This window comes from Cyrtonyx montezumae, unplaced genomic scaffold, assembly GCF_038088225.1.
Source record: "Cyrtonyx montezumae isolate F1298 unplaced genomic scaffold, pur_monq_1.0 scaffold_18, whole genome shotgun sequence".
Lineage (NCBI taxonomy): Eukaryota > Metazoa > Chordata > Aves > Galliformes > Odontophoridae > Cyrtonyx > Cyrtonyx montezumae.
In genome coordinates, this window is record NW_027071914.1 from 11,845,779 (window position 1) to 11,859,097 (window position 13,319).

The following is a 13,319-nucleotide window of genomic DNA, read 5'->3' on the forward strand; positions in this document are numbered from 1 at the left end:
GACAAGCTCTCATTTAGCATCTCCCTGGGAGCCTTTCTTAATCAGCTATACTAAATCCAGGAAAACCTGCATATCTACAGAAGGTCACAGCTAAAGTCAAAATGCAGACCAGTTTCTAAACTACAACCTAAGACAGACCTGGCTCACATGTACCTCCAAACTAGGCTCAGAGCTTACACTCTGTGGATGGATGTGGGTGAAGATGAAGACTGAGTAAGAGACATGCTGACCGTGCTACACAGATGCTTCACGAATGTCACCTTGCTCAGGGCAATTTCTCATGTGCAGGAGCCCAGAGGGAAAACAGACACTACATGAAGACCGTATGGAACTACTAAGATTAAAACAGTTAAAACAACAGGAACAAAACGAACATGATGGGACAAAACCTGACAACAACTCTTCTGAAGAAACACCATAGAATGGAAAATCAAGCATTTCCCCTTTGCCATTAGGCCCGTAAGATATTCTACATGCAGCTGGGATGAAGAAGAGGAAACAAGAGGAAATGTTAGGAAATTTTGGAAACATGCCTAGCAGAGGGATGCTTGGAGCTGCAAAATTGTTACAACTGATGCACTTTTCTTTCCTTTTTGTTCTTCTTATTTCTCTGAGAATTGTGATAAATGGCTCCTTCACATGCCAACAATTACAAGACAGGTAAGATGTTCCAGCTTGTTTGTTTTTATAATATAAAAATTAGGTTACAAGATTGCTGTTTAAAAATAATGAGATCTGCATCCTTATTTCCATATTTGCAAGACAGAAAACAAACAATGGCAAGAGTGTGATGGAAAATATCTTAAAACTATGAAAAGAGAACCACTTTCTTTGGATGGTTCCAAGGAACTTCAGAGCCTGAGCCATACTGGGTGCAAGAATCACCATCTGGACCACCTGCAATGCATTCATAAACTTCCCTGAAGATACCTCCAGCAATTGCTGGTATGGGAAGCGCTGACTTCAGTTTGACCTGATTTAAATGCAGTAGCCCAAATCCTAGGGCTTGATCCACTACCAGTCGGCATGGCTTTCAACCTTTGGGCTGGCCTTGGCTCAGGAGTTGTGAGAACAGCCAAATTCATCAGTGACGTCTCAACTAACTGCTGAGATCATCCAGAGATCATGGTTAAAGTGTGTCCACACTGGGTTTCATCACAAGCAAGCATAAGGTCATATATATGATTTTGGTCAAAGTATTTTGATCAAAATACATTTAATAAATAACTAGAACAGTTGGACCATCTATCAGAGTACTTAGTGTTAGGACATCTGAGGATTTACTAATTCTACTAAACCCTTAAGACTCATATTCCTCACGAATGTAACATGAATAAAATGCATTGCATTGCACAGCATTGCTGAAAAGAACCACATCTCCAGTGCCACTCACATCACCATACAAGATTGTGATAGTGCTGTTGGGAGCAGGTAAGTTGGCAAGATGCACATTGCAGGTGGCCAGCTCACACCAAGGAGTATGGCTCTGTGCAGTGACCAAGCTTTGCTATTAACTTAAATCTGTGTGTGTGCTTTTCAAGTCTTTTCCTTTTAAAAGGAAAGTCTCTGAAGATATTTTCACATGACAGTGGGCAAAGGCATGTGAGAGCTGCAGGTCTGGGCTCAGAAATGCAGGGTTTGTGCTCTTTGGCCTCAAATTTGGTGCTTGCCAAAACTGTACTCTGGATTATTCAGTAAATGAAAATGCGCACTTTATTTGCCAGAGTTTTTAACACTGGCTTCTCACTCTTCCCAGATAGCAATTCCTCTTAGGAAACACCAAAATATTTTTCCCTCAGAGCTCCCTCTGCAAGCATGGATCCAATCCAGGGTTATACCATTCTCTGCAAAGCTCTGCACTTCACATGGCAAGGGATGAGTGCCCCATTCAGATAATGCTCTGTGAAACCAGTCGGTACACTGCAACAGCCCCCCTGCCATCACCTAATACAGCAGACACATTCATAGCAAGCTGATCTGCCAAGATCCAGTTTCTAAATGCAGGGCCTGAATGATTAGGTGCTCCCACTGAGCAGCAGTGGCACATTGCTTCCCTGCACCTAACACAGTTTTCGTATCCCCTTCCCCACACCTCCCCCACCTTGATGCCCCAAGCTTTCATGATTAACATGGCAATGGAGGTCGAACTGTGTGCATACATTGATTTGCTGGGTGGGCTGGCAAAGGAAAGCAAATCTAAGCTACTTACCTCAGTGCAGACCCCTTCGGTGTTGCAATGCCATAGCCTTTGGAGTCCAAGTTACCTCCCACCTTCATGGTGTCACAGGGCTTCCGCTGCTCGATGTACTCGTTCATGGTGGACTCCAAGAGGTAGGCATACTTTCCTTTCGACTTCCTCACCCGGATCATCCCCTCTTCTGTTGTCCTCACAAAAACGGAGGGTTCAGCTGACTTCATGTATGTCCACATCTTCTCAAACACTGCTATTTTGGATCGCTGCGTAGGACAGCACAAACCCAACAGAAGTGTTAACAGAGGTTGGGGGTGCCAGCTGGGATTTCCAGGTGAGACCGAACACTTACCCACAGAGCAGATGGACCAAGGAAGACAAACAATGTAACGGGATGTTAATGAACCTCCAGCCATTTTCTGCACCCAGGTCAACCCTACCACCTTGCCGCAGGAAAGGCAGAATATCTGTGTGTGGCAAGTGATTTTATTGATCAAACAAAGGGCTAACCAAGCTGGAAGCTGGGAGAAGTCTGTAGTGTGGGGAAGCACACAGATATTCCACATTTCTATTTACAGTTGCAGAATATCACGTGCTGGAGAAACTGCCAGCCGTCTGAGCAGCCATGGGAAAACAGACTTCTACTGTTCTAGGGGCAAGCTCAGCTGGTGCTAACATGGCAAGGGGAAGCAAGAGAGAAAAACAGACCTGGGCTGAAGATGAGAGAGGACATTCCTGGAAGACTTGCCAACAAGGAGCTAAGCAAAATGTTTGCATTAAAGTTTCCTTTTTACCCTAAAAAACTCTTTAGTGGAGCCAGCTTCCAGGGTCCCATAGGCGATTTCCGTCTGCTTGGCCAAGTCCTCTGCACTCTCGATGGGAGAAACCATCCTTTCCACTGTGAGGAAGGCAGCCAGGTTAGCTGTGTAGGAGGATATGATGATCAAGGTGAAGAACCACCAGACACCACCGACTATGCGGCCGGAGAGAGACCTGCACACAAAGGGGAGAAGCAGACAGGAGGGGTGTGAAGATCCAAAAGCTGCCGCTTGCTCTTGCAGGTCTGTCATTTACCCGGGTGTTCTCCCTTAAGTCATGTTCTCCAGCTACTTTCAGGGAAGCCAAGGCTTAGATTCTTGTTCTCAATCTACTTTTCAAGATGTTGATATAATTAGAGGAAGCAAAAATTTTCACAGCAAAAAAAAAAACAACCTCAAGAAAGAGAACAAATTTTTGTTGATTTTCAGTTCTTTTCAGTGAAATGTAACATTAATAATAAACTGTGGAGACAATTCCCAGGAAGGTTTAGTTAGGCAGGACAGTCACCAACAGAACATGCACCATCATGAAGTTAGACCACATCTACAGATCAGTGGGGATCACCAGGTCAGTTCCTTCATCACCTGAATTTAAAAATCAAAACTCCACATTTCTACAAGAGATGATGAATCTCTGAGAGGAGCTAGAGCCTTAATGAATAACTTGCCTACTAACATTTTCTGGTTTGTACTCAGCAGAGGGCCAGATAAGATGTTGCTAATAATGCCTTAAATTCTAAGCATCTTGCACTTGCTGCAATCAAATGCCCAATTATCTGTAATCATTTGATAGCTATTAAGATAAGTCAAGAAAACATTAATTTATATTAAAATCTTTTCAAATCATATTTAGGAGTAAAAGATATTTTTAGAGCCATGTCACAATTCATGCATTCTGCCTAAATTATTTATATGCTCCTTCTCTACGTGCAAAGCATCATTCCCGATGGAGGATAACTTTCAATGCTGTTTTATAAAGCCAGACAGTCTGATAAAGGAGGTATTTCCATGAGAAACACTTCATTTCTCTGTGGGAGACCATGTCTTAGCGTTGGTTTTCTGCTGACTTGAGTCAATCCCCAGAAATATGGTTTATCAGATGCTAATGGAGATTTCTCATTCCAGCTCAGGGCACTGAACTGGCTCATGACAGCATGTGCCATGCTGTGCCCAGGTCTGAGTGAAGCTGCTGTGACTTACTGTGGGTTAACACAACTTGACAGACAAACCTGCATGCTCTGCTGCTCCAACGAGAAAAAACTCCCGTACTGCTAATCACTGCAATTTGAGCTGGAAAGAGGCTAAGCCCACAGCTGCAAGACTTACAGAGATCACACACTTCCAGTTTGTCCTGTCTGGTTTGAAGCGCTGCCGATGTGCTGGGAGCTGATTCTTCAGACATCAGGTGATCCTCTCGCTTAGATCAACCCACCCCAAAAGCTCTTTAGTCCAAACTTTTCAAGATCACTGCCTAGCAGAAAGCAGGTGTCAGCTCCCACACATTCACAGCTCACACGGCAGAGAGGAAAGCACTCATTTCTTCAGGTCTGCAGCCCACAGGCACGGTTCCAGCTATACGCCAATGCCGCATACCCTGTCCTGCAGTGTCTCATGCAAACCTGCTCCTTTGTTGGCAACCACAGTAACATGGCTGAGCAGTCTGACAGTCCTAATTCCAGATTAATTTCTTATTATGCCTTACCATTGCTGTCAGAGTGGTATTGGAGGTTTGGTGTGGGAGGGCTGGGTACTATGGAAAGGCAGAAAGCTGGGCACTGTTCTTCCATCCTATCTTCAGCTCTCCAAGGGAGATGTACACACCAAAAAACCCATGAAGATGAACAGGGATCCCCAGGCTTGATTCACCCCATATATCCGAGGTGGAAGAAAGTCCCCTGGAAACCTCTATGTCTACTGAGCTTTGAAAGAACCAGAATCTCATGGTTGGATGAGACAGCAAATTTTCAAGGAGCTGAAGTTAGGTGAAGTAAATGTCACCATCTGTGGAGAATACCCAGAGCACAGGGCTGACAGTGCAAACATATCTACCTCGAGTTTTGTATTTGGAGAGGGATAGCAGAGGGAGGCAGCTATGGATTCAGCTCACATGTCTTAGGATTGATGGTTAAGAGGAAAAAAATACCTGTCTCTAATTAGTCTGGATGATGTGTGCATAGGGAAGGAAGTGCTCAGAAAAGGCACAGAGGCATTAAACAAAAGTAACCGGATAATGTCAGATACAACAATCTCTGCTGATGAAGGCTACTTTGAGCTGGCAAAATCCATTTGCATGGCAAATAATCACATTCATCTCCAGCTGCAAATTATACAGCCTTTCCTTCCTGACGAAGCTGGGATATTTCTGTGACTTGTTTCAATCCCTTCAGCGGCAGGCAGCCGGATTCCTGCCTCTAGACCCTCCGCATCCGAGCAGTATTCATTACTGGCTTATCCCACGGGGGCTGCCTGCTGTCAGCTGCAGATGGCTTATGCTTCCCAGCCCGGCACCTGGCATTGACAGCATGAAAAAGTAACTATAGGGTATTCAGAGGGGGAGCAACAAGAAGGGCTGAGGAAGCAGGGAGTGGGGGTAGGTGATTCTTTCCCATGGGAGCAAGTCAGGAAAGGATGTGTGGCCCCATCGTGCACTGTCTCATTTGAGATCTGTCTACTGCTAGTGCTGGTCACTTTTCCTCATTAAATGAGATGCTGTGAGTATGTGAGTGCTCAACTTCATAGACAGTGGAGGAAAGAGGAGGAGATAAACAGCTTGCTGTGACTGCTGGCATGGCTAAGGCTTCGTGTGCATAATTGTGTGTTGCATACACTGCTAATGGGCAATGTTTGCCCTCGTTGCTAGACTGACTTCAAGCTGGAAACTGTGAATTTAAACTGCTGTAAACATACAGAAGAGAAATCACTTGGTATACGGGTTCTTGAGGACACTGTCCTTTCACTCCATGGCTATGCAGCATCTAACACAAGGGAGCTCTGGCTGCTGGGGAATCTCAAAGAGGCTAGTGCAATACAAGACGAAATATAAGCCACAATGAAACACTGCAGCAGCACTTCCATCCTGGGACACATTTGCAGAAGTGCCTTTGTAATTTAAGAGATGATCTTCCATTTTTAGAAGTGACTTCTGCACTTGGGAGCTAAAATCTAGTAGAAAGCAGGTGGGACTTAGCGTTATGTTTATGCTCTAGTAACAGCAGTCACAGAGGAGGAGATATACCTTGTACTTTGACATCACTTCTAAGGTTCAAACATCTCACTCCACAACAAGGAAACAAAATGACCTAGCTCATTTCTCTTCACTAACGGGCAGTATGGGGTTTCAATTCCCTTGCACTGAGAATTTACATATCCACATACCCATCCAAGGGTAACATGGAGGCTCTCTGCCATGTGAGAATGAGTTAGTGCCTCAGTCCTCTGCAGAGCTAAGGTGAGATGGAACATACTGGTTAGTACTTTGAAGATATTCCACAGCTATGATGTTTAAATTTCTCTATTTGAACTTTGGGTTTATTCCCATCCATTACCATAGTAATACCAAAGAAAAGCACTATCTAAAAGTATCAGAATAAATAAGAATGGAAAATGGTGTTAAGAAGCTTTAATAATTGGCTAATTTTGGGATGTGGAGAGCCACAAAGCAGCTAGATAGACTAGGCTGTACATTTTTCCATCTACATAATTCTTTCTGCACCCACACTCTTCTTTCTTACACAGTCCCAGTGAAGACCTCTTGGTTTCTTCTTCTAGCCCTGCCTGTGCTTGCTAAAATCATCCCCCATCCTCTCCCAGATACACTTGGGGTTCTGCCTGCCCCTCCAATAGCAAGAATGGGACACTCTTTTCCAGCAGCACTCTTGCAGAAACAGGTAGTAAATACTCTGCCCTCATTATCTGTAGTGCACAACCTACTTAAAATTATAGGTGGTTGGGAAGCAGAAATTCAGTACAGTGGAAAATTCTGAAATGGCAAATTAAACCTTAATATTCTCAATTAGAATGAAAAGATAATGGCTGCAAATGTCCTATAAAAGTAGCATTCTGAAAATGGTTGGTTTGAGTCCATCCAAGCTTCACATTTTTCTATGACTTAATGTTTCATTTCTGAAAGGCATAATTTTGACATAGTAAACAATTTTGTTTCTCCTCTCTCATTACTCACAGTCTTCTTCCTGCTTTTTAAAACACTGAACTCTTACCTGCCACACATATCATTTAGAAAGTAGTTCTGCAATGTATTATTTTATATCTATGTAATGGAAAAACTGGAAATGGCCAAGATGAAATTAATCATTTTCATTTTCTCACTTAGGCAAAATGCTTTTTTTTTTCACTTCTCGCAAAAGCAACATCATTTTGCCAGTAGAAAACAGAAAAAGAATTGTAAATTCCCTTTGTTTCCATGCAGTCATTTTTATCATGTTCCAGTCTTAGCATTGATGGATTCTTCACAGGAAAAGAGAATCACGCAGCTATAATCTCTTATTTCTTAAACAAAATATAACCCTTGATCAAACAATTTGCTCTTTGATCTCATCCCTTGCAGAAGGTAGGAACAAATGACAAGAGTTTGCCTCTGCATTGCCATCAAAAAACCATTAACGATGTAATCAGAAAAATACGAAGTAAACATGGGTGGAAAACTGTTCCAGCAGCATCTCAGCCCTCTTCCACTTCTCCCTTCCCCCTCACCAAATCCATTTCTCATGGAGAATTACACCTAAACTGACAGCGTTTTAATTAGAAACGCAAATCTGGGATTCTAAAGCCATGGTTGCTTTGGGAGGATTTCCCAGATTTGCTGTTACATTCTATTCTAATAACAGCTCACTTAGTCAACTGACATATTTGTCACTGAATGAATTAATGCAGAACTGTGGAAAGAAAAGCTCTCGTACGCCTGTTCTGCTGACTGTGGGTCAAATCCACTTCTGGTCTTCTGCCCACGCAGATCCTCTGATCTCTGACACTGTTTGCTAATTTGATACCGTCTGTAGATAATTTCACGGGTCTGTCTGAGGGCTGACTTGGTAGTGGATTAGTTACAAATGTTTTGCTCCCATGTGGCTCTTAGCAAATTTTCAGCATTAAGCTTCATCAGTGCAAATGAGCTTAGCTTCCTCGTGTCACAGACCGTCTAGAAACACTGGTCTCACCATTTTATCTCCGAGTGCTCAGAGAACCCAAATACAGACAGAGGTGGGAATGTTTTCCATTGACATTCTGATTCACCTTTCTCAGCGGTATAAATCAACTGTTCCTTCCTCATCTCACCTCACAACTGATCTGCAGAGGTAGGAGCTGAAAAACTGAATTATCTGTGGGTAAGGTTAACCAGTGAAGAAGGGAAAGACAGCTGAGGGTCCACAGGTACTGGGAGTCCCGTGCTGTTATCAAAAAAAGGAGATGGAAATATCTGACCCCCGAAGCCAAGGTGCTGGAAGGAGGCAACAGGGAAAGCAGAATCTCAGCAGCAGCCAGTTCTCAAAGGAGCCTTAGGGTAACTTGCTGAAGTAAATACTGCAGTGACTGAACATATTGTCGGCAAATACTCAGAATACTACATATTCAATCAGGAACATGCATTTCTAGAAGGCTTTAATTATGTCACAGTTTATTTACTGTTTCTTTCCATCTAAGCTAATGGCCTTGGACATCAGTGTATTCCCCATCCTCCACGGTTTCACCTCTTCTTTTGCATATGTTGGAATTTTTTTTTTTCAATTTCACTTTAACAGGTAAAACTTCTTTCTAAAATCAGTATTCCTGATTAGCCAGAAATGCACCTTGTCACTTGTTCTCCTGCCATTGGAGCTAGAATAGCTATGGTGTTAAGTACTAGCACGACTACATGAAGCAGTGATGTGCTGTTTTCAAGACATTCACTTAGCATTTTGACAGGGAAGAGGTACTTAATGGCCTAAGCAGAGGACTAGCAGCCAAGGGCTCTTCTTTTGTCCCTTGGGAAGCCCTACCACTTTATGGGATCCAGAGTTGCTTGCTTCACATCTCAGTTTCCAGCTGCAGAACAGAGGATGAATCACATTTATAAACTTCATTCATGTGGGTGGCACAAGCCATTGGTCACCAGGTAGAATTTGGCTCTGATGTTCTTCTGTGCACATTTCCCCTTCCTGAAACACTCAATCAACATCAAGTGGAAAACCAGCTAAGCAGTGGCTAATTTACAAGCTCAATAGTCATCTGCAGGCTGTGTTCTCCTGTGGTCCTAAATGGCTATGCAATGCACCCTGCTGTCATACAATCAACAACTCACCTGCTCAACTAGCCAAGCATGGTATTGGAAGCATTTAACACCACATAAGCATGGACTAAAATGGCAACCATCCCCTCCAGATTTTAGCAGAATCCATGTGCCACCCTTGCTATAAAAACACCCCCACTGAGCAGAACTGGGTTATGTCCTTCACTTAAAGCAGATGCCATCCTTGAGCACTCAGAACTGGCTGCTGAGATATTTATCCCTAAAATTGCAGGATAATACATCCAACCCTCCCAGAGAGCTGCTAAAGAAACACAGACAAGTCTACAATAGAGAGATGACATGAAATTCTGAGAAAAAAAAAAGAGTTTGGATGAAAGGCAGAACAAATAGATCCAAAGAATTACACTGAAGTCCTCTTAAATATAGCCACAGTGTGCTCCTCAGTGTTATGATCCGAGGTAGTCCGAGGGGTGAACATTTAGGCAGAGGCTTGCTGAGAAATGCAGCCACTTCAGGCTGCTCAGCAGCTCCAGTGATAGGCAAAGTCACCCCTGCTTTGCAGTTTTGCCAGACACTGCTACAAGGAGAAGCAACTCTCGTCATGCCTTTGAGCAAAAATTTCACTGTAAAAAAGGCTCTTCATGTATTTTTCTCACTTTGGTGACATTTGTTAGCTTTGCTGAGAAACATTCACAAGGTGACAAACATAAAATTTTGTCAGAAGCATTCGCTGGAGTGCCCCGGGAGATTCATTACTAAGGAACTTCCTCAACCTCAGGTAGCCCTGAATTCAACAGCACTCATCCCTCTTCTTAAACAATGGCCAATTATGCCCATGTCCTTTGCTGTGTTTCTAGATGTCGTATGCTCTCCCTCATCTTCTGCAAAGTCTGCTTGATAGAAAGTCTGTTTTCTTTTTTCCCAAAGATATAATATATTTCAGTTTATATCTTACCAGTTCTTCTTTTTTCTTTTTCCTCAAGATCTTTCTTCAGCCATCTACACATGCTCAGAGTTTAGAGCTCTTTTCCTAAGATTTCTGGCCAATGTTACAATAACTTAGTTCATGCCTCTCCAAGGATGCCCCATGCCTTGGTTCCTGAATTTATTTTTGATTTATTTTTATCTATCTTCTGCTCAGATTTCCCCATTTGAGAAGAGAAAGACCTTTTTCATTAGGAGAGCATTTTCCGCATTGGAAGTTTTCAATGTTATCAATAGTCCCAAATTTTCACTTCTATTTCTCTTCATTTTTGATTTAAAATGAGATACCTGACCAAGACAGTAGGTGAGAAATTTTCTCTATTTTCAATTTTGAGGCTTTCTTTTTTTCTACAAGAGCACAGCATATTCCTTGTTGGAGTGGTAGGGAATGAGTCTGGACTCTCTTCTCAGTCAAAGCATTTTAGAAGAGCCCTATCTGCACAGAAATGTCTGTCTCTTCATGTTTAAACCCCAAAACTGTGAAGGGAAAGCATGCTCAGTGTTTCTGCTGGCCCTATTTTACCTTCTAACATCCATTTGATGATTTTTTTTTTTTGAAGGCTGTGGAAGCACTGCTGAGATGAAAAGCTGCTCCCTGCCTCTGTACAGCCTGAGATCTCATTGAGAGCTTCAAGAAATAAGTGAGGAGAAAATTCCTCCTAGGGGACAGCACCCCATGTGCTACACTCCTTCAGCTGGACTTCATGGCTCCCACATATCCACGCTGTGCATGTACCTATTGTTGCTTTTCCCTTTCACCATAAGAGGACACCTCCCCTCTTTCTCTGTTCACACATTTGCCTCCTATTACTTCTCATCAGATTTCACTGGGAGAATTCATTAGTGTTTTTAATATGCTTTGAGGTTGTCCGAATAATGGTGCTGTTACACTTTTTCACTTCTATAGGCTCTTTTATCTGAAGATCAAAGTAGTTAGTTATCATTACCATGACTGGATTATTGCTGCTTAGCCTTTGGATCTAAGGGTAAGAAGCAGCTCTTCTGGGTAAGCATTAATGAGAATTACGGGATGGTTTTATTAAATTGATTGAATGCCTTAAAGTGCGTTAATGCTGTAGATAGGGGTGTGTCCATGAGCTGTATGCCCTCTCTGAACATCTGATGGTTTGAGCTGTGTGACCCATGCTGGCCTCTCAGATGAGTTCTGTGTGCAGCCCCTCTGAGATATTTAGTGCCTTGTCCTTCTGAACTGTGCGATCTCATCTCAAGATCTTGCTCTGTCTCAGTGCATTCATTGATCCCTAGAGAAGACAAAGCAATTTAGGCTTCTTCCAAGCATGACAGTCATGGAAATATGCACTGGACCAAAACAAACTCAGAACGCCCTGGTGAGACATTTACTTGACTGAAGCTTTTGAATGAAACAGAGGAAATTACAGAATGTAGGAGAGTGCAGGACATGGAGGGAGGAGACTGTGTAACCTTGTTTGCTCTGCACAGCCCAGACCTTAGCACCAAAACCATGACCTTCAGAGAAGAAACTTCACTTTTGGAGAGCAAAGCTTTCAAAGAGTGATGGTTTTTTTCTTGATATTCAACTTGCATATGCTCCCAAGCAGTTAGGACCCCAGGGAATGTGTTGTTCCTCATCTGCTTGCATATGGATATGTTTTCAGAATACACCCATTTGCTTTAAGCTCTCTCCATCCTTACAACTCCCATTCACCCTGGCTTGCAGCACTCCCAGTAGGGAACTCCACTAGAATTCCTGTTGTCCTGTGAAAACTGAGCAAAAAGCATTTCAAGGAATGTCTTTCCATGTCAACTCCACATGGCTTTAATCAGTCCTTAATTGTCCTTCTTACTTCTGTCTCTTTGTTTTCCTCCATAAATTCCTTTCTTTTTCCAGTTAACTCAGCTTCAGCAAGTCCTTCCCAATAAATAAATCATCACCTCTATTGTGATTCTTCAGATTTCTTTGCTTGCCCACTGCTGTGGAATGTTACAAAGAACTTGGCTCCCTGGTGATACACATATCTAAACTTATTGCAAAAAGGAGGTCGGGTTGGTGCTCCCCAGTAACCAGCTGAGTAGCTGAGATGAAATCCGGGTTCTAGAGATCAGAACAGGGATAAAAATCCCAGACTTCAGTGGAAGAAGGTGAGTACTCCGAGCCTCTCAGATGAAGGCTATGATGTTTTGGCCAGCTCTGGGGAATCAAACCAGCAAAGGGCAGCTGTAGATGCTCTGTGTGTTGTGAGCCAGAACAATTTCAATTGAGGAGCTCAATGCTCATTCAACTGTGTATCCAGACAGTGTGCAGATGATATCTTAGTGCCGATAAAAGTGATGTACAGCATATGGATGAGTTATTTAAACAGGGCTTCCCTGTGAAAACCCGCTCAGGGTTTCCCATCTTAGCAACAATACTTTTCTGGAGTGCCAGCAGTGTGCCTTGCACAGGGCATGACTTCAGGGAGATGGAGGTCACTGAGCTCCTCACAATCATTATTCTTTGACAAAAACACTTGGCAACCTACCTAGCTATTAGGAGGATGCAACCATGCGCAGTCCTGGCTGCGGCTCGGGGAACGTCAGGCCCCAGCTGAGCTGACTGCTCAGGGATAACAGGTTACAAAGAGGGAAGAAAATGAAAAGAGAAAGTGTGCTGCTACCACTGATTGAAACACAGCAAGATGGAGCTCAGATTAATAGGGAGTTCCTGGAGCCTGTGAGGGGCTCCTGCTAAAGTCACTGCTAAAATCTCATGTACCCACAGTGTTTGGCACACAAATAGCACATTCCATTTCCATATTCCAAATATCCTAATAACATTTCCCAACAGAGGAAAAAATTGCCAAGACGCTTTTATTCTCCACTTTTTTAAACTTTGTTTTCAACAAAAATATCAGAAACATTTATGCAGCCCTAAAAAAAAGTGGTTGCAAATATATTTTTAGCTTAATAAATATGTGTTTAAGTCAAGTGCTTCAATTCTCATTTTAAATACAGCTGGTAAAAAGATTAGTACACCTATCACTCAGTGAGGGGACTTTCATCACATTCCTTGCTATCCTCCAATAACCCCAGTGCTAAAGGCCTGCAGTCAGAGTTGTGTAGG

General features: G+C 42.9%; 1 protein-coding gene across 2 annotated transcripts in view; it reads right to left on the reverse strand.

Annotated features, from left to right (window-relative positions):
* Nucleotides 1-13,319, reverse strand: part of GRIA1 (glutamate ionotropic receptor AMPA type subunit 1) — a 107,218-nt gene that overhangs the window by 13,560 nt on the left and 80,339 nt on the right. For both annotated transcript variants that reach the window (XM_065734675.1, XM_065734676.1), the window contains exons 12-13: nt 2,986-3,184; nt 2,210-2,457 (exon numbers count right to left, since the gene is read on the reverse strand). In XM_065734675.1, the coding sequence (XP_065590747.1) occupies nt 2,210-2,457; nt 2,986-3,184 (447 nt within the window). The remainder of the gene's footprint in view (nt 1-2,209; nt 2,458-2,985; nt 3,185-13,319) is intronic.